Source organism: Vulpes lagopus, chromosome 2 (genome assembly GCF_018345385.1).
Source record: "Vulpes lagopus strain Blue_001 chromosome 2, ASM1834538v1, whole genome shotgun sequence".
NCBI classification, from domain to species: Eukaryota; Metazoa; Chordata; class Mammalia; order Carnivora; family Canidae; genus Vulpes; species Vulpes lagopus.
The window spans coordinates 44,695,889-44,714,434 of record NC_054825.1 but is presented as its reverse complement, the minus strand read 5'-3'; the positions used below and the strand labels follow the sequence as shown (position 1 = coordinate 44,714,434).

The window sequence follows — 18,546 nt, the reverse complement described above, 5'->3', positions numbered from 1 at the left end:
GAAAATGCTTGTCCTTCTGTATGTTAAAGGAAGCACAAGGAAGCTGTCCCTGAATTTTATCAGCACTTCTGTTCTGGGGAAAGGAATAAGAGGGTCAGAACTCCCCCGCCCTTGCCAGAGTGATGCTCTGAAGTTCCTTCCAGAGGCCCTGGGGAGGAAGAGGGTCACTATTCATCCCTCATCAGTCCTGAATGAGCAACGGCAGCTCTGGGGCCTGGCCAAGGGCTGGCGGCAATCCAGGGTATAGGTGGCAGCTCCCCAATGCCTTCGGGAGCCAGACACTTCTGACTTTCTCCTGGGCCACCCTAGGCTTTTGTCCCCATGGTTGCGGGATGGTTGCTTTACAACCGGTTGTGTGTCTGCACTTTGGGCACAGAGAAAAGGAAGAGCAAAGGCAAAGGGCAAAGGCACATGCCAGCTACGCCTGCTCCTTATTATTATTTTTAGTTTATCTTTTTTAAAAAAAAATATTTTATTTATTCATGATAGACATGGGGGGGGGGCAGAGACACAGGCAGAGGGAGAAGCAGGCTCCATGCCGGGAGCCTGTTGCAGGACTCGATCCCAGGACTCCAGGATCACGCCCTGGACCAAAGGCAGGCGCTAAACCGCTGAGCCACCCAGGGATCCCCTCCTTATTATTACTTTCAAAAATGTTTCATTGTAGTAAAATATACACAGGATAACACGTACCCATCTCTACCATGCCTGAGTGCGCGGTTCCGTAGCATCACGTACATTCACTGTTGTGATGCAACCCCTCCAGAACCCTTCCCATCTCGTAAAACAAACCCTATATCCACTCGGCAGCAACCCCCCATCCCCTCCTCCTCCAGGCCCAGGCAACCACGCCTCTACTCTTCTTCTCTAGGAATTTGACTACTTCAGGGACCTTATGTAAGTGGAATCATACACTCCTTGTCTTTTTGTGACTGACTTAGTACACTCAGCACAGTGCCCTCAGGGTTCATCCACGTAGTAGCATGTGTCAGAATTTCCTTTCTTTTTTTTTTTCCTTAGAATTTCCTTCCTTTTTAAGGCTGAATAAGGTTCCATTGTATGTATCACCACATTTTGTTTAGTCATTCATCTATCAATGGCCAACTGGGTTGTTTCTACTTTTTGGTTATTGTGAATTATGCTGCTATGGGCATGGGTGTACAAATATCTCTTTGAGACCTTGCTTTCAATCTTTCCGGTTTATACTCAGAAGTGGGACTGTTGGATCCCATTGTGATTCTATTTTTACTTTTTTGATGAACCACCATGCTGTCTTCCCTAGTATAAGCCTATTCCTTGAGCAACTTTTTCCCAAAGCCCCACCCAATGAGTTTCACTTCCATCTCATTGGCCACAATGGGTCATGTGGCCACTTCTAGCTGCAAGGAAGCCTGGGAAATGATGTATTTTTGACCAGGCATAGAAAAACACTCTGCACTGTGGAGATTCCTGAATACTGGGATGGTCAGTCTAGCTGTTTGTGTCAAGGCCAGGTGTCTGAGTCTGAGTTGAGCCTGTCCTGCAGACACTCTGTCTATTCCCTGCATTGGCTGCTAACCTTTTGGGGGTATCAGCACCCTCCCAAGCTGCTGCTTCCAGTAATGAGAGGCAATACTCACTTCCTTCCCTCCTAACCTGTTCTCTTGAGCAATTACAATAAAGTCTCCTTGCTGCTCCACACCAATACAAGCTGCCCTGTGCTATTCCTTCACTGTCCATCATGGTGGAGTCATACTTCTGCTGCCAGACATAAGTCCTCTGGGACAGGACCTGTGTCACCATTGCAGGGCACAAGGCAGAGGATTGACACTTGGTGGAGGGAAGGAGAATGCATTCTTCTAGATTAGCTATATGCCACCTCCAGGTGCTGCAGGGCTGCAGGGCTCCTGGCTCTCTCAGCCTACGGATGCCTCTTCCCTGGATGTTTCTCCTCAGGTTGTGCGGCCTAGTGGGGGCTACTCATCCTGAGACCTATGAGGTCAGGCCCAGGCTGGACAGGCCCTGATAGGGCAGGGGGAGCAATATGGCTTGGTGGGGAGGGTCATGACCTCAATGGGGAGGCTTATGAACTTGGAGGACTCTGGACTAGATGGCCAAGCCTTGAACCCCTCTCTCTGCCCCCATCCCTAGAAGCAGTTACATAGACATAGCCAGTATCAAACTCATATTCAGAAACACATGTGCCCTTAGATTCAAATACAGAACTGTTCACAAACACACATACCCGAGTACCACTGCCACAGAATTAAATTAAATTTAAATTAGAATTAAATTTGCATTCAGCACCTAAATTCAAGGGGGCAAATCCTGTTCCCCTACTTAATAGTTTGATCCTCTAGGACGTTATTAAACTGTTTGTGTCTCAATTTTTTTACTTGTAAAAATGAGGATAATAAGAGCATTCCCCTCGCTGATTTGTGATTATAAATGAGATAAAATAGTAAAGAGCTTACAACAGTGGTTACAACAGCTTACAGAGGTGACAGGCTTCCATTCCTATTTCCTGAGCCCCCTCCCCTTTCTCTGCTGCCACTTGGTGGTGGGCCTGGCAAAAGCACCAGCTCAGAGTCCTTTTCGTTCAGCCTCAGGTTTCTCATGTGTAAAACCGGGATATTGTCTACGCAGCGGAGCTGTTGTAAGGATCTAAAGAGGCCCAGCAGGGAGAGCTCCGAGTCTAGACCCTGGCCCATAGAAGCCTTGCTGCACTTTAGCTGCTCCTGCCTGTAAGTGATGAGGAACAGGTCAGAGAGCAGGTGCAGGCATGGGATGACCCAAGGCCCGGGCCTGACCCCCATCTCCTCCCAGGCTGGAGCTGGGGCCTCTAACGACAGAGCCGGGGAGGGGAATCAGAGCTGCTCCCGGCTTGGAGCCTGGCCTGGGGCTGGGGGCAGGGCTGGCCCGAGGGTAGGAGGAAAAGAGGAAAATCAGCTCAGTGGAAATTACCCTGCGGTTGGCTCAGGCGCCCACGACACTGTATTTATAGAGAGCTCCTGCAGCTCTTAATTCCTCGCAGCCGGGTTAACCCTTTCCAGGCCGCGGGCCCAGCCCGGGGGCGGAGGAAGAACCCAGAACCGGAGTGGTCGGCGGGCAGTCACCTGTCCCTGTCCCCTCGCGCAGAAAATACACCCCGGACCCTAGGAGTGTGGGAACCGGGCGGGGGATGCACCGGAACAGAGCGCCCCCCGCCTAACCCCGGGGTCAGGGGCGGGGTCAGGGTCGGGGGATGGGCCCCAGCAGAGCGCCCCCCCCACCCCTGCCGGAGTCCGGGGTCTGCTCCGGGGTCAGGGGTGGGGATGGGCCCGAGCAGAGCGGGGGTGGCCCCCCAACCCCGGGGTCTGCTCCGGGGTCTGCTCCGGGGTCAGGGGCGGGGGATGGGCCCGAGCCGAGCGCCCCCTCCCCCCACCCCGGGATCTGCTCCGGGGTCAGGGGCGGGGGATGGGCCCGAGCCGAGCGCCCCCTCCCCCCACCCCGGGATCTGCTCCGGGGTCAGGGGCGGGGGATGGGCCCGAGCCGAGCGCCCCCTCCCCCCACCCCGGGATCTGCTCCGGGGTCTGCTCCGGGGTCAGGGGCGGGGGATGGGCCCGAGCCGAGCGCCCCCCCCCCCCGGAGTCCGGGGCTGCTCCCGGGGGAGCTCCGGGGTTGGGGCGGGGTCCGGGCGGGCTCAGGCCTCCGCCGGGGGCCGCGCCGCGGGGCCGATCCCGCCTCTGGGGCGCAGCCCGGCGGCCTTTCCGGGCCCGCGGCTTCCTCGGCCCGCCCCGCCCCTCGGCCTGGCGGGGCCGCCCCCGACCCCCACTCGGGCCCGGCCTGGCGGCGGCGGCCAGTCGCAGCGCCGCGTCCGGGTGTCCCGCGCCCGCGGTGCCCGCGGTGCCCCCGGAGCCCCCGGTGCCCGCCCCCGCGTGCCGAGAGCCGGGCGGTGAGTGCTTGCGTGGCGCGGGGCGGGGGCGGCCTTTGTCTGCGGCGAGCGGTGCGGGCCGGGGAGGCCGGGGAGGCCGGGACACCGTGGGACCTGCCCCCGCCCCCGGGAGGCCCTGGCGGAGGCTGGGGGTGCTCGTGGACCCCTGGGCCTCGGGCGTGCAAGGGCCCGGGGGCGCTGTGTCCCTGGTTGGGGCAGCGGGTTGGCGGGGAAGCGCGGTCCCCTGCCTGGGAAGCACCCTGAGCCCCACCCCGAGGAGGGGAGCTGCCGGGAGGGGTGAGGAGCCCCCCCCTGCTCGGCCCCGAGGACGGAGTAGAGGACTTCCGCGGGCAGCAGTGGGCGCGGGGTCGGGGGGAGTGGGGGGTCCGGGGGTGAATAGGTGTTGGGGTGGGAGGGGGCGATTGGGCTCGGGAAGTCTCCGGGAGACGGTGGGGGAGGTGGGACGCTTCCATGGAGAGGATTTGGGGACTCGGTGGCAGGACGGTGGGGACCCCCTGGAGGGGAGGGAGTTGAATCTGTATCCCAAGGCCTTCAGATGCTGTTTGGGGGGGGGCATGGGGGAGTTGGCAGGTCTGGTGGCTGAAGGCAGCGAACTGCCAGAAAAGGGGCTTTATTTCTAAGCCAGACCTGCCCTAATGAGAAATGGGTGACAGATGACTCAGAGGCGGATGGATCTATCACTGAGGGGAAACGTTAGGCAAATAGTAAAGCAGAAAAGGACTGGGGGCAGGGGGGAAGAGTCTGTTTGACTTAATTGAGAAAAACAATTTACCTTCAAATTGGATGTGGATAATTATAAATGAGTCAATTTCATCATTAAATTAAGGCCCAGGTCCTTTTCTTGCACGCCTGTCTTTGGCAGTTAGCTTCTGTATTAGAAAGTAATGAAGCCCTCCTGTCTTTAAGAGAGTTCTTAAAATAAAAAAAAAAAAAAAAAAAAAAGAGTTCTTCATTTAGTCCAGGCTCCTCTCACTCTCTCTGGCCTCCCAGAAGTCCCTAGGAAATCTGATGCTGTGCAGCCTTCCTCCTAGTCTGGGGGCCTGCACGTGGGTGGGACACTCTGCAGGCCCAGGGAAATTGAGGCCTAAACTTGAAAGGGAAGCTGAACTTGTCTGATGGGTGGGGCGGATCTGAGAGGTGGGAGGGGTGCAGGGCTCTGGGGCTGTAAGGTATGAGTGATGGCTCATATTTCCAGCTCATTTCGGAATGGGAATATTTTGGGGGTGAGTACGGTCCCCCATATCTAGAATCCCTGAGCTTCAGCACTAACACTTAGGCTTAACTATCGAGCGAGGAAACCTTCCTCTCCCATATTAGTACGTGCATCAGAGTCTGACATCAGGACGCTCCTGGAGCCAGAGAAATTTTTCTGCTCGACTTCAGGTCAGTGCTGTGAATGTCAGATTTGGCACTAAGGGACTTTTGAGGGAGTGAGCTTGGCACTCAGTGGCTTCGGCCATGGCCATGCTTTTATCGATCCCATGACTGCTGTTTGGAGTTCTTCCCTTTCTTCAATGACTTCACTGGTGGTTCCTCCCAATTGCCTTCAGTGAGCTTTCCAGTTTACTCCAGACTTCTGTGCTGCAAGCAACCGGACCATTCAGTTGGGCCGAGGTGAGAAGAAGCCCGTGTTAATGCAAGCCCGAGGGTGGGAAGGGCTACTGGGATTGGTGGACCTGTTTTTCCTTCATGTCCCTGGTCCTCTGCTGCTCTGACCTGGCACCCAATGGAAGTAGATGGGCTGAATGTCCGAGATGCTCAGATGCCTGACAGCTGGGTTGGGTGCTTGAACATTTGTGGAAAGGACATTTGTAGAAGCGTTGTCCCCTTCTGAAGAGGCTGTGTCCCTCCCTCAGAAGAGGTGAGGTTGACTTTGGAGTCTTCCTAGGGGAATTCCTTCACCCTTGAACCTGTGGTCCTCTCTGGAGTCATAGGTAAATCTTCATTCTTTGGAGCGAGACTTAGCCTTGACCGTGAGCTGAGCAATACTGCTTGGGGTCAGATTGGCAGGATGATCGCGGGGGTTTTAGTTGGGATTCCACAGCACCCAAGGACTCTCGTAGAAAGGGTTGTAGAGCAAGTCCCTGGCCTGCTGCTGGCTGGTTCATGGTTGGACATGTGAGGTTTGAGTGTGAAGAAAAATGATCCAAATCCAAACAGCCTCCAAGATGATGACCACATGGGGCCTGAGGCTGTGGACTTGATTCATGGGGTCAGGGGAGGAGGAAGAAGGGCAGGCAGGATGATGTCACTGCCCATGAGCTTATTCTCTGAGTGGGTGGCCACTTCTCACTGCGGTCCTCTTTCCACACCCCAGGGCGGGAGTGCCAGGGAGGTCCACCAGCAGAAGGGGGAGGCATGGCATGGCCTGGGCCTGGGGGTGGGTAAGAGGGTGGGAACTGATTGATGTGATCCATGAGAAATTTCCTTTGGTCTCACATGCATCAAACATCTGGGACAGGGCCCCATGTCCTTTTATGCACCCTTTGGCTGCAGTTTTGCCACCCTTGCAGTATGAGGTTCCAGCTAGGAACGTTGAGTTTCCAGGTTTAGGGGTGGGGTTATGTCAGATGCTTCATAGACATCATCTCATTTAATCATGTCAGTCCTCTGAAGCAGGGAGTGTCTTTGGCTCCATAGTATCAGTGGGGAAGCCAGAGCCCAGAAAGGGGAAGTCACCTGCCCAGAGACACACAGCTGGCAAATGCTGGTGCTGGAATATTGTCTGTCTCCAGGACAGGCTCTTTCTGCCCCTTGCAGAGGCAGGTATGGGCTTCCCCTTGTTCTGGTGTCTGGCAAGATGGGCTAACTGTCCCCACCGCGAGGCAGAGAGGACTCACCTGGAGAGCTGGAGGCAGGCCTGATGAAGGCCTCCCAGTCCAAGCCATCGCTGAAAGTACCTGCTTTTCCAGAGGCCTGGTCTTCAGCACACCTATGTCCTCGGAGTCCTCCCCTGCCCTCCAGTTCTGACCGGTGCTCCCACTCTGCCTCTCATTCTCTCTCTCCTTTTTTTTTTTTTTTTAAATTCATTTATCCATTCATGGGAGACACAGAGACATAGGCAGAGGGAGAAGCAGGCTCCCCGAGGGGATGCGGGACCCAATCCCAGGACCCCAGGATCATGACCTGAACCAAAGGCAGACGCTCAACCACTGAGACACCCAGCTGCCCTTCTCTCTCATTCTCTTTGTGGTTCAGGGAATGGATGCCTCCTCCACACCTGGAATTCCTTTGGGCATTTGAATATGTCAGAGGGAAACCCGCTAGGAGTGGGAAATGAGAAGCATTTTTTTTTTCTTTTATTGGGAGCCCTGGAGTAGGAAAAAATAGTGCCTCTGAGAAGCAGGGCTCCCAGGCACGAGGCTTCCCTGGGAGATACAGGAATGTGTGCTGGGGGTTGGGGGCAGCCCTCTACTGGGGGATGTGGGAGCAGCAGGGCCAGGAGGGGCTGGAGCCCACAACGCTTGGCAGTGTGGTCTCTTGGCAGTGTGGTCTTGCATCTAAAGGAGCAAGGGGGAGGTGACCACTAGGGATGGATGAGCCAGACGCAGAGATGGAACCCAATTGTTTTGAGTCTGCTGCTTTGGAGCTGGGGTGCAGATGGGATTCTTGGTGGAAACGGGGTCACAGAAGGAGTAATGGTCTCAGGGACCTGGATGCATAGCCCGACAGAGGAGCTCTTGGCTGGGGAGGGCGGGGACACTCAGTGCAGGGGGCCCAGGAGGCCTTGTCCCCATGACTACAGCAATAATAATGGCAGGACTAATTGTTACTGCTGTTTGTGGGTGCTAGGTGCTTTCCCAAGTCCCTTCTGTACATGTTCTTATTTTGTCTGTTTATTTATTTATTTATTTTATTTCTTTATTTTTTATTTTTTACATGTTCTTATTTTGTTCTCCCAGTAGCCCTTGTGGGGTAGGGGTTGTTACTCCTGTTTTAGTGATGGAGGATCAAGTCTCAAAGAGGTCAAGCCGTTTATACTTGGTCCTGTGTCTAGCAAAACTTTTGAATCAGAATTTGAACACAGGGCAGCCTGCTCTCGAGCCCTAGCTGCACCCTGGGGCCTGCAAGGCAGCCTGACGATTCTATTTAACAACACAAAAGGCCCAAATGACCCAGATTTTTGGAAAAGGGAAGGTCAATGGGAGGGTAGTTTAGGTCCCTGTTTTATCAATGACCAAACTGAGGGTCAGAGGATGTTTTCCCAAAGTCATGACGAGGAAATGGCCAAGTCTAGACTTGAAACTGAATCTCCTACACCAGAGTCATCCCCTAAAACACCACGGCTCACTTTTCCCAGGAAGCCTGTTGTGAGGACACCAGCCCAGCAGGGGATCATGGTTACAGCGCGTGGTGGGAACTTTGAGGGTTGAGGCGACCAAGATCCAGAGCACCAGTGGGTTTGCCCTAGGGAGCTTAGCAAGTGAGGGATGGAGCCTGGTCCAAAATCCAAAAAAATCTTCAAAGTTGCTGTTTTCCTCTTTGTTAATTGCAAAGGAATGACCTGCTCACCCTCAGAGTCACAGAAGTGTATCAACTACAAAGGAGGAATAGATGCTTGCCCTCCCTCCCCTGCCCTGGGGTTGGGTGCACTGTCAGCCTTCCCCATACACAAACATCCACCTGTCTCTCTTTCTGAGCACACAGACCCCCTCATTCATTTGACAGCGCATCAAGCACTCGTCAGGTGCCGCCGGGCCTTTGCTGGAATTAGGATGCAATCGTCCATAGAACAGATGCTGTTCCTTCTCAGGGAGGTTCCCATATGATGTGAGGAAAAGGAAACCGTAATGAGTAGGGAGCCTGGGTGGCTCTGTGGGTTGGCGCCTGCCTTCAGCTCAGGGTCCTGGGGCCCAGCCCCACATCAGGCTCCCTGCTCAGTGAGGAGTCTGCTTCTCCCTCTCCCTCTGCTGCTCCCCTGCTTGTGGGCTCTCTCTCTCTCTCTCTCTCTCTCTCTCTCTCTCTGTCAAATGGATAAAGTCTTTTAAAAAAAAGAAAAAGAGAAAAAGAAAACTGCAGTGAGTAACAGGGACTTCCCTGGAGTAGCAGATCCGTGCCTGGCTCTCCTGCCAAGGTGACTCTCAGGATAAAGAGGTGTTACCCATCTCATCCAGGAGGAAGGAACTGTGTTTGCAAAAATGCATGGATCCCCCGTCATAGCTCCTAGAAGAGGCCACTACGGGGAAGGAAATAGGAGGACGAAGGAAATAGGAGGACGGGAGGCTGGGGAGGGGTTCAGGGCCAGACCAGGCAGGGCTCTGTGGACCACCAAATACTGGCAGTGACGGCCTGATGCAGCTTATGTTTTTAGAGCAGTTGGCCTGGTTGCGATGTAGAGTCAGGAGCGGAGTCTAGAAGCGAGTGGGGAGATGAGAGGGAGGGTAGAGCGAGCCGTCAGGAAGCTCTTGTGGCCATGCAGACTGGGACGGGGACCGGGACGGGGACTGGGATGGGACGGGACCGAGGACGACTCAGCAGAACGGAGCAGCAGCCCAGGTGGGAGGAAACACTGGGTGGAACCGGATCGGGCGGCAGCACACTTTTTCTGCAAAGGGCCGGAAGGTAAATATTTTAGGCTTTGCGATGATCGCAAGTGCTTTTCTGCAAGTGCTTTTCTGCCGTTGTCTGCCAAGGCAGCCGCAGACAATACATAAATGAAAGGTGGCTGCGTTCCAAGGAAACTTTTATTTACAGACACTGAGATTTGAATTTCATGTAATTCCCGTGTCTCATGAAATAGTCTTTTGATCTTCAAGCATTTAAAAAAGCAAACCGTTTCCTTTTTTTTTTTTTTTTAAGATTTTATTTATTCATGAGAGACACAGAGGGAGAGAGGCAGAGACCCAGGCAGAGGGAGAAGTAGGGTCCCCGCGGGGAGCCTGACGCGGGGCTCGATCCCAGTACCCTGGGATCACGACCTGAGCCGAAGGCAGATGCTCAACCACTGAACCACCCCAACGCCCCAGCAAACCCTTTCTTGACTGGCGAGCTGAACAAGTGCAGGCATTGGGCTGGATGTGGGGCTTGGGCTATAGTTTGCCAACCCTGAAGATATATTTTGGGGTCAGGAATGGTCGTTCTTGGTGATAGATTGTAGAGGTGAGAGAAACCCCGGTTTCTGGCTTGAGCAGAGGGTGGAGGGTGGTGCCTTTCCCGAGTGGGAAGAGCTGGGGAGAAATAGGTTCGAGGGGAGATCAAGAGTTTGAAGAGGGACATGCTAAGAGGGAGAGCCTGGGAGTCACTGGCTAAGAGATGTCTAGGGGATGGTTGGAGCTCAGATGAGAGGTGTGGGCTTGGAGAAAAAAACTCTGGGAGTTGCTGGCATATAAAGCCAGTACTTAAAGCCACGGGAGTGGATGAAATCATCTAGGAAAAAATAGTAGGGAGCCTTGAGGAGAAGGCCTGGGAGCCAACTCCAGGAGGTCCCGTGCTGGAGGAAGAAGGGTCTGTGCTGGAATACAGTTGACGCTGAGATGGAGAGAGAGGTAGGGGACCTGACCTGGGTCCTTGGGGTCATCTGTTAATACAGAAATGAGGTCATACAGTTGACAGTAAACTTTATTGATGGTGACATAGGTCATGGACTTACTTTCACATTAGTACACATTCTTTTAAAAAGCTCTACGCTCTTCCATTCCCCAGATGTGCCGTAATTAATGTACCAGTCCCCTCCTGGTTCCCATTTCTGCTGCTCACTTGGGTTTCTTTGAGACTCGAGCCAGTGTTTCCGTAAACCAGTTCCTACAAACTACAGCCCATGGGCCTAATCTTTAGCCGCTTGTTTCTGTATAGCCCACAGCTAAGAATGGCTTTTACATTTGTCATGGTTGGAAAAAAATCATGTGACTCATAAAAATTTACATGCAATTCAAATCTGAGCGCCCATAAATAAAGTTCTTTTGGAACACGGCTCTGCTCATTCATTTATACGTTGTCTCTGACTGCTTTCCCGCTACAATGGCAGCGTTGAGTAGTCGTGACAGATTATCAGATGGCCTGCAAAGCCTGAAATATTTACTACCCAGACCTTTACAAAAGAGTCTTTCCCGCTCCCTCCAACAGAACAGCCCTGGGAAGTCCGATTGGGTGTGGTTTGGCTCATGGGCCCATTCCAGAGCCAATCACTGAGTGTTCCCCGATGTCACGTCTGGTCACCCAGTGAGGCCCGAGGCTGGGGGTCAGCCCCACCAGCACCACATGGACTGGGTTCCCTGCAGGGAAGGAGCCAGTGTAGAACAAGAGAGAGGCTCTCTAGAATAAAGGACTTGGAGGAAAGTTACTAAGAGTTATCAAGACTGACTACTGGGGCAGAGAAGGTCTGCTCAGCCTCTGTTTTGATTCTTTGTCAAAGAAAGAAGTTGCAGAAGCTGTTAAGAAGGAGCTGACGTTCAGGCCAGGTAGGGAGGTGATAATCTGCTTTCAGTGGCTTTGTCTTCTGGCTCTTGTGATCGTCCTGGTGCTGAGTGAACTTGGGGATACCTGAGAAGTTGTCATGGATATTTCAGGACAACTGGGGTAGGTGGTGGGGGTGGGGGTGGGGGTCGTAGCCCTCCACGGTTTCCCACTGTGTACAGAATCAATCCTTAACCAACCCCTGACCAACTCCCGTGCCCCATCTCCTGACAGCCACTCCCCAGAGTCGGTCTCTTCTCAGAGTATGCTGTGGGGGCCAACTCCCTGATGACTTCCTCAAGCTGCCAGACCCGTTGACATGACTTCTCCTCAGAGCCTCCCCACTCCCCCAGGCAACTGCTTGACCCTCCATGCCCATAGTACTTCATCATGTTTGTTGCATGAGTGGATAGTTGAGTGCTGGAAGATTTGAGATGAGCAAATAACCAGTTTTAGGGGGGAGAAGGCAGATTTTGGGAACAACAGATTGGTGATCATGTCCTTAACCCCTAACAAAATTCTGGAACCCGTTATTAATTGAGCACTTGAAGAAGAGTCCATTTTTCTTGAGATGAGCCTTTTTTTTTTTTCCTGGTTCTTCCCCATTTGACTGGCCCTCCGCCAGCAGGGGGATAAGACCTGTGATGGGTGGTTGGGTGGCAGCCTGAGTAGGGAGATTGCTAATCCCAAAGCCCTGATGGGTGTTGATCCAGGGGCAGAAACCTAGCGCTGTGGGATCTTCCTCTTCCTGTCTTCTTCCTGAGGACCTTGATGACACAAGAAACAAAGCAGGGAGAAGAGGGCAACCTTTTTGGGTGACATTCATTTTTCTGGGTTTTTTTTTTTTCATCCACCACAAAATTATCAAGCACCTTCTCTGTACTAGGAACTGTCACAACAGTACTTCAAACAACGATGGCGTGGTTGCACAACACCGTGACTGTACTTCACACCACTGAACTGTACATTTAAAATGGTTAAAAGGGTAAACCTCACACTCCATGTATTTTGCCGCGATTTCGAAGAAAAGGTTGTGGCAGTTGGAGTGATAGAGCCGACTTAACCGGATGAAATGTAATAATAGCACAAATGAAATATCCCATAAAGTTCCACCCTTTCTCCAAGTCAATCAGAAGAGGATGGCAGAGATGAGGACCTGCTGCAATGCAAGTAACTGGCTTCTAGTCACTGGCCGCAAATTTGATAGTCTATTATTTGGGGTTAGCTTGGTGAACAGTATGGCTTGGCTGTCCAGGGTGACCTCATCAAGGGAGAAGATCTAAAACTTGCGGAGAGGAGGCAAACATGGATAAGGTTAAAGGAGGATGGACAGGGGCTATATGGGAGGGAGATTTTGGCTTTGGGATAAGGCCGTCTCTCCCCAGTGACAGCTACCCAAAAGCCAGTGGACTTCCTTGGGAGGTTGTGAGTGCCCATCACTGGAGGGGGCAAATGGGTTATGAGAGTGGCCCAAGAGAGTTTCCCTGTTCTGATAATCTGACCATTAACTCCTGCGGTTTCTCCAGAATTTGTTGGGGGACCTCTCCTCATCCATGATCTCCCTCAATGATCCCAACTTTGGCTCCCATCACTCCCAGTGCTTGGATAACTCCCCGTCTTGTTCTCAGCTCCAGCTCTGTGTGTCCAGGAATCTGTGTGACATTTGGCCTGGATGCTCTGTAGCTCGAGCCCAGCAGAAATTGTTCTTCCTCCTAAAACATGCTTCATCTCCAGGTCTCCCCACCTTATGCTGTGTGCCCACGTGTGCCCGTTTGTTCAAGCCTCTGGGACATCCTTGACTCTCTCCACCCCTCCCCCCCATACAAACAAAACAATCCCCAAGCCAGGTCATGTCTACCCTTGAAATACCTCCTGAGCTGGGCCCAGGCATCACTAAGTGACTCAGATGAGATAGTGTCCAGTTGGTATTTTGAAACACCTATTTTAGATGTGGTTTCCTTTTGCTGCTCTGAACAGTGGCAATTTTCATGGGGTGGGAAGAGCGGGGAGAGAACAAGGGAAAGGAGGGGAGGGATGGCTCCCTAAATTAGTCACTTCAGATGCTGTAAGAAAGACCCAAAATAACAGTGACACTTAAGTAGATGCTTGTTCTCACCCATGTGACAGTCCGGGTACGTCCAGGGCTGATACTGCAGCCCGTCGGTGGGGGGGGGGGGGGGGGGGGCTTGTGTCTTGCTGTTCTGAGGTCCCCAGAGGATTGCCTTTGGCAGCATGGTCTGAGATGGTCACCACAGCTGTGTTCCAGCTAGTGGGAAAGGGGAGGAGAAGAGGGAGGGCATGCTCCCTCTCTGTAAGGGTATGACCCAGACACACACATCAGTTCGTCTCCCATCCTGTTAGCCAGAAGATGGTCACAGGGACACACCTCTCGCCCACAAGGCAGGCCGGGATCTGTAGTCTTTAGCTGAGGGACCATGTGCCTAAACTAAAAATTCTACAGAAGATGAGAATAATATATATGAGGGGGAAACTCGTGGTTCCTGCCACAGTCATCTGTGTATTTCAGCGTGACCTGCATGATGCTTAGTTGGCTCAACCGCAAGGATGTGGTACGTGAAGATTTAACACACTAATGAAGTTCCACTAGGATCCAGCAAGGCATTTCTTTTTTTTTTTTTTTTAAAGATTTTGTTTTATTTTATTTATGACAGACAGACAGAGAGAGAGAGAGAGAGAGGCAGAGATACAGGCAGAGGGAGAAGCAGGCTCCATGCAGGGAGCCCGATGTGGGACTCGATCCTGGGTCTCCAGAATCATGCCCTGGGCTGAAGGCGGTGCTAAACTGCTGGGCCACCGGGGCTGCCCAAGGCATTTCTTTTATACATGGGAAGACTGAGTTTAGAGAATAACTGTTAAAAAAATGCCTTAGCAGTGTCAGAGTTGGGACCAGAACCCTAAACTTTGGGCTCATTTTCTGCTATTTCAAAGGGATCCAGTTGAGAGGCCCCGAGGCAGTGCCAGGAGGACAGGTCTCTCAGAACTGGGGAAAAGCCACCCTTCCCAGCCTGTCTACCTGAGGAGCTGCTCATCATTTTTCCGGACCCACCTTTGGGGTAGTTATGTCTCTGAGGTACCTCCAAGTAGCCCTCAGCGTATCTGAGTAATATACTGTATTGAAGTGCAGGAATTCCCCGGCACTGAGAAGTGCAGGCTGCATGGAGTGCAGGCTCCGTGAGGACAGACACAGCTTAGTCATCTCTGTCCCCAATGCCAGTACTCCATGAATCGCTAAATGTGCTACCGAATACACGAATACACGAATGCATGTATATTCAAGGAGTCTTTGAGTTGCAGGTAATAGAAGCTTAGCTCAAACTAGCTTGAGAGAAAAAAATCCAAGATTGGTTCAAGTATCCGGGCAGTCTAGATGTGCACTGCTTCAGGCATCACTTGCTCCAGGTGCTTTAACTGCTGTTTTCAGAAGCTCTGCCTCTGTGCTGTACTGGTGAGCACAGATTGACGCTAGTTAAGTGGTTTGACTCTTCTTGCCCTCCTGGTAGGAAGCCTTGTCCAAGCAGACCCCGCAGGGATTGGGAGGAGGCAGGGGGTTAAGAGATACGGGTTTGGTTACGGTGTGGACAATGAATTCCTCTTGAGCATCCCTAGGTTGGGGATGTCTTGGTATAGAGTCTCGGCCTTTGTTTCTTGATTTTGGCTTAATGGGGCACATCTTGGGTCATCTCTTGGGAGCTTCCCTGTGGCCACACCCCTGCTGGGATTGAATGAACTTGCTGTACCTTCAGGTCAAGGGTGGCCTGGGCGCCTCAGTCCTGCTTCTCGGGGAAAGCCAAGGCACTGTGTGTTGTTTCCTGGCAGGGCTCCTTGGAGTTCCCACATTTGGCTGAAACTGGGATGAAGGAAGAGGAGGAGGGAGGGCTGGCTGGTGACTCACTGGGAGGGGTGGCACATGCTGACTCCAGGGCAGGTCCCTCCAGGGAATGAGAATTCCCCTTTGTAGAGAAGGTGGGGAGGATGGTACAAATGCAGCATGAGATCTGCGTGTCTCCATGAGGCTCTGAGGCAGGGGCACCCCATCTCTCCCAGTGAGTGGTCATTGGTTCTCTGTTCCCAGACCATGTTCCCATTCCCTGAGCAGAACCGGGTCTCTGAGATGTGTTTCTCCATCCCCCTCTCAGCGCCCGGGGCCCACCTGTTGGGGTAGGAATCTCTTGGTGCTGTGGAGTTCTCAGGTCTTCTTGATTCTAGGCTGTTGGGCTTTTCCCTAGGGTAAGCCGTGACAGTGGGAACTTTGCTGGGTTCAGAGTCTAGGAAGGACTGGCCCCATGGGTCCGGGCAGGAGTGGCAGGCGTTAGCAGCAATGGGAAGGGTGAGGGAGGTGGCCTGGGAAGAACAGATGGGCCTTGGTTTTCTCCTGGGGGTGAAAGGGAGGAAGGGACTCGTAGGATCTGGAAGTTTCTTAATCTTTAGTCCCTGGTGCTTCTTTGGAGGGGGGGCCGGGGCAGCGTGGAGGCCGTGGCCTGCTTAGCTTTTCCTGTGGCCAGCGGGCGCCCTTGTAGGCAGGATGTGGTGCCCGCCAAGGGGCCTTTGTGAATGGAGCTGAGGTTGCTGACTCCGCGGCCGCGAGGCTGTGCGGCTGCCAGGCTAGGACTGGGAGCGTCTGGGAAGGAAGTGGCTGTCCGGGGCCTCCCCGCGGTGGGGCGGGCGGGGCGGGCGGGAACCGAACCCTCTGAGCTTGCTGAAGGCAGGTCGCATCTCAGGCAGGTCGCATCGCAGGTCGCATCGCGTTACCACAGGCACCTTGCTCGCCCGGGCCTTTGTTTTGCCCCTTGCAAAATGGGACCAAGCGGACCCGGCTGTGTCCCTGCGCAGCTGGGAGAAGGGGACATCTTTGCGTTCTCGTTGAATGGGGCCGGAGCCTAAATCCACACAGGTCCCCTCGGCTCCCCTCGGCTCCATGGGGTTGTGGGGTGAAAGGTCAGGCAGTGGGACAGGGTAAAGGTGGATGTAGCCGGCCCACATCAGGTGCCGCGGGGTGCAGCCAGGGGCAGGAGAGGGCCTCCCTGGCTCAGGTCTCGCCTGTGGCCCCAGACACACCCTTAGCCCTGACTCTGGCCTCTGAGGTCCACCCCAGACCAGGCCTCTTTCATTTTTTTTTAAAGATTATTTATTTATTTACGAGAGACATAGAGAGAGAGAGGCAGAGACACAGGCAGAGGGAGAAGCAGGCTCCCTGCATGGAGCCCGATGTGGGACTCGATCCCGGGACCCCAGGATCTCACCGCGGGCCCAAGGCAGACGGTCAACTGCTGAGCCCCCCAGGCGTCCCTCATCCAGATCTCCTTTATCTCATTTCTCCTGCAGATGCTGTCAGTTGTCTTTATGGAGCACAGCTCTGATCCTATCCTTTCCCCTGTTCTAGAACCTTCAGCGGCTCCCAGTTGCCTTCAAGATAAACTTCAGACCTTTCAGCCTATTTCTACATCTGACTCCATCCTCAGCCCGCGTTCTCCCCACCAGCTATTATCTGGAGCCGAACTGATCCAAGCTGATCTGTGCACATTCTTGCCCTGAGCCGGCCAGCCTTGCCTCTACTTGCTACCTTGCCTCATCTTCCTTATAGTTCGTACCAGCATCCCAGCTGCCCCTGCTCCAGGCGCCCTGGTCCTGCCTCCCTAGTGACTCAGTTCCCTTCTGCCAGCATGTCTCCAAAAGGCCCTCAGTGGAGAGCCTTGTAGGGAGTGGGAGGGAGGACCTGCCAGTGGGCAGTCGCAGCCTTCCGTCCTGGAGCTGGTCCAGGGCGGGAGGAGGTGAGGGCGGGCCTGGGGAAGACCCTTTGAGACTAAGGCCTCACTTCCTCTTCCTCGCAGGCAGGGGCAGCCTTCCACCACGGAGAGCCCAGCTGTCAGCTGCCGCTCCGGAAGATGCTGCGTCGGGCCAGCACGGATGTGGGTGTGCGTTTGGCCGCGGCCCTGGCAGCGCTGTGGTTCTGCATCACAGGTGAGGGGAGCAGAGTGGAGGCTGGGGGGGTGGGCACCCATTCCCACCAGGGCTTCGGCTAAGCCCGTCTGCCTAGCAGGGACGAGGTGGGGGAAGTTTTGGCCAACTGCCTCCCACTGTCCCCTGTCCACTCATTTGCACTGGGATTCGACAGGCAACTTATTTTGCATTTCTTCGCCTCTGTCCCCTCTTCTATAAACTGGTAATATGAGCACTTGCTGTGATAATGCTGTTTCTGGAACACACAGTGTGTGTTCTCCATCCCGAGGGCCTTTGCACGTCCTGTCTCCTCTGCCTGGGACATTTGTCTCCGGACATTGGCATACCTTGATCCTTTCTTTCTTTTAGGTCTTGGCTCCTATGTCACCTTCTTAGCAAAGTTTCTTGGCTACCCTGTAAAAAATAGCACACCGTCTCTCCCCACCCTCGACTTTACTTCGTCATGCTTCTTCCCAGTCTTCATCTCCACCTGACACGTTGTGTTTTTACCTGCTTATTGGCCACTCTGCTCAAAGAGTAGGGTCTACCCCCGGTGCCAAGACTGGTGCCAGCCACATAGTAGCTGCTCAGTAACCATGTTGGATAAATGATGTAAATCTTCCCACGCAGCTCTTGGCACACAGTCAGCATTCAATAGGGGCATTATTTTGAATAACAACATCCTTACCATATTTTAAATCCTAACCAGCCTCTGGCGGAGGGAAAGACTGCCTTCTTCTGCCATAGGGAACGCAAAGCTGAGTGTCTGGTGCCCCCTCTTGATCACAAAGAGGAAGCAACTCTAGCCACCGCTGCTCTTGATTTTTCTACGGAAAGCGCTTCCATCCGGATTATTCCTCCCACAAATTTCATCCCTAAGTGCCCCCCCCCCCATAAGGGGCACCAGTTGGAGAGCTGGCTTGGGGCATGTGGTATTGCATGGAGAGATCCAGGGCCAGCATAAGACCTTTAGAGACCTTTACATGCTGCAAAGATCATGATACCCTCTCCCTGTGTGTCATTCACAATAAAAATACTGTGGGCACCTGGGTGGCTCAGTCCATCAAGCTTCTGCCTTTGGCTCAGGTCATGATTCCTGGGTCCTGGGATGCAGCCCCACATCGGGCTCTCTGCTCAGAGTCTGCTTCTCCCTCTCCCTCTGCCCGCCACCACCCCCACCCCCGGCCACCGCTTGTGCTCGCTCTCAAATAAATAAGTAAAATCTTAAAAAAAAAAAAAAAAAAGAAACAATAAAAACACTAACCATAAGGTGTTTTTTTTCT

At 53.5% G+C, this 18,546-nt stretch overlaps 1 protein-coding gene across 2 annotated transcripts in view; it reads left to right on the top strand.

The window, feature by feature from the left end:
• Window positions 1-3,622: 3,622 nt before the first annotated feature.
• Window positions 3,623-18,546, top strand: part of CD276 (CD276 molecule) — a 28,390-nt gene continuing 13,466 nt past the window's right edge. The window contains exons 1-3 of one of the 2 annotated variants that reach the window (XM_041745803.1): window positions 3,666-3,913; window positions 16,707-16,906; window positions 17,155-17,284. In XM_041745803.1, the coding sequence (XP_041601737.1) occupies window positions 17,209-17,284 (76 nt within the window). In that variant the 5' untranslated portion in view covers window positions 3,666-3,913; window positions 16,707-16,906; window positions 17,155-17,208. Of the gene's footprint in view, window positions 3,914-16,706; window positions 16,907-17,154; window positions 17,285-18,546 lie in introns of both variants that reach the window. The other variant, XM_041745802.1, reaches the window with a different exon arrangement.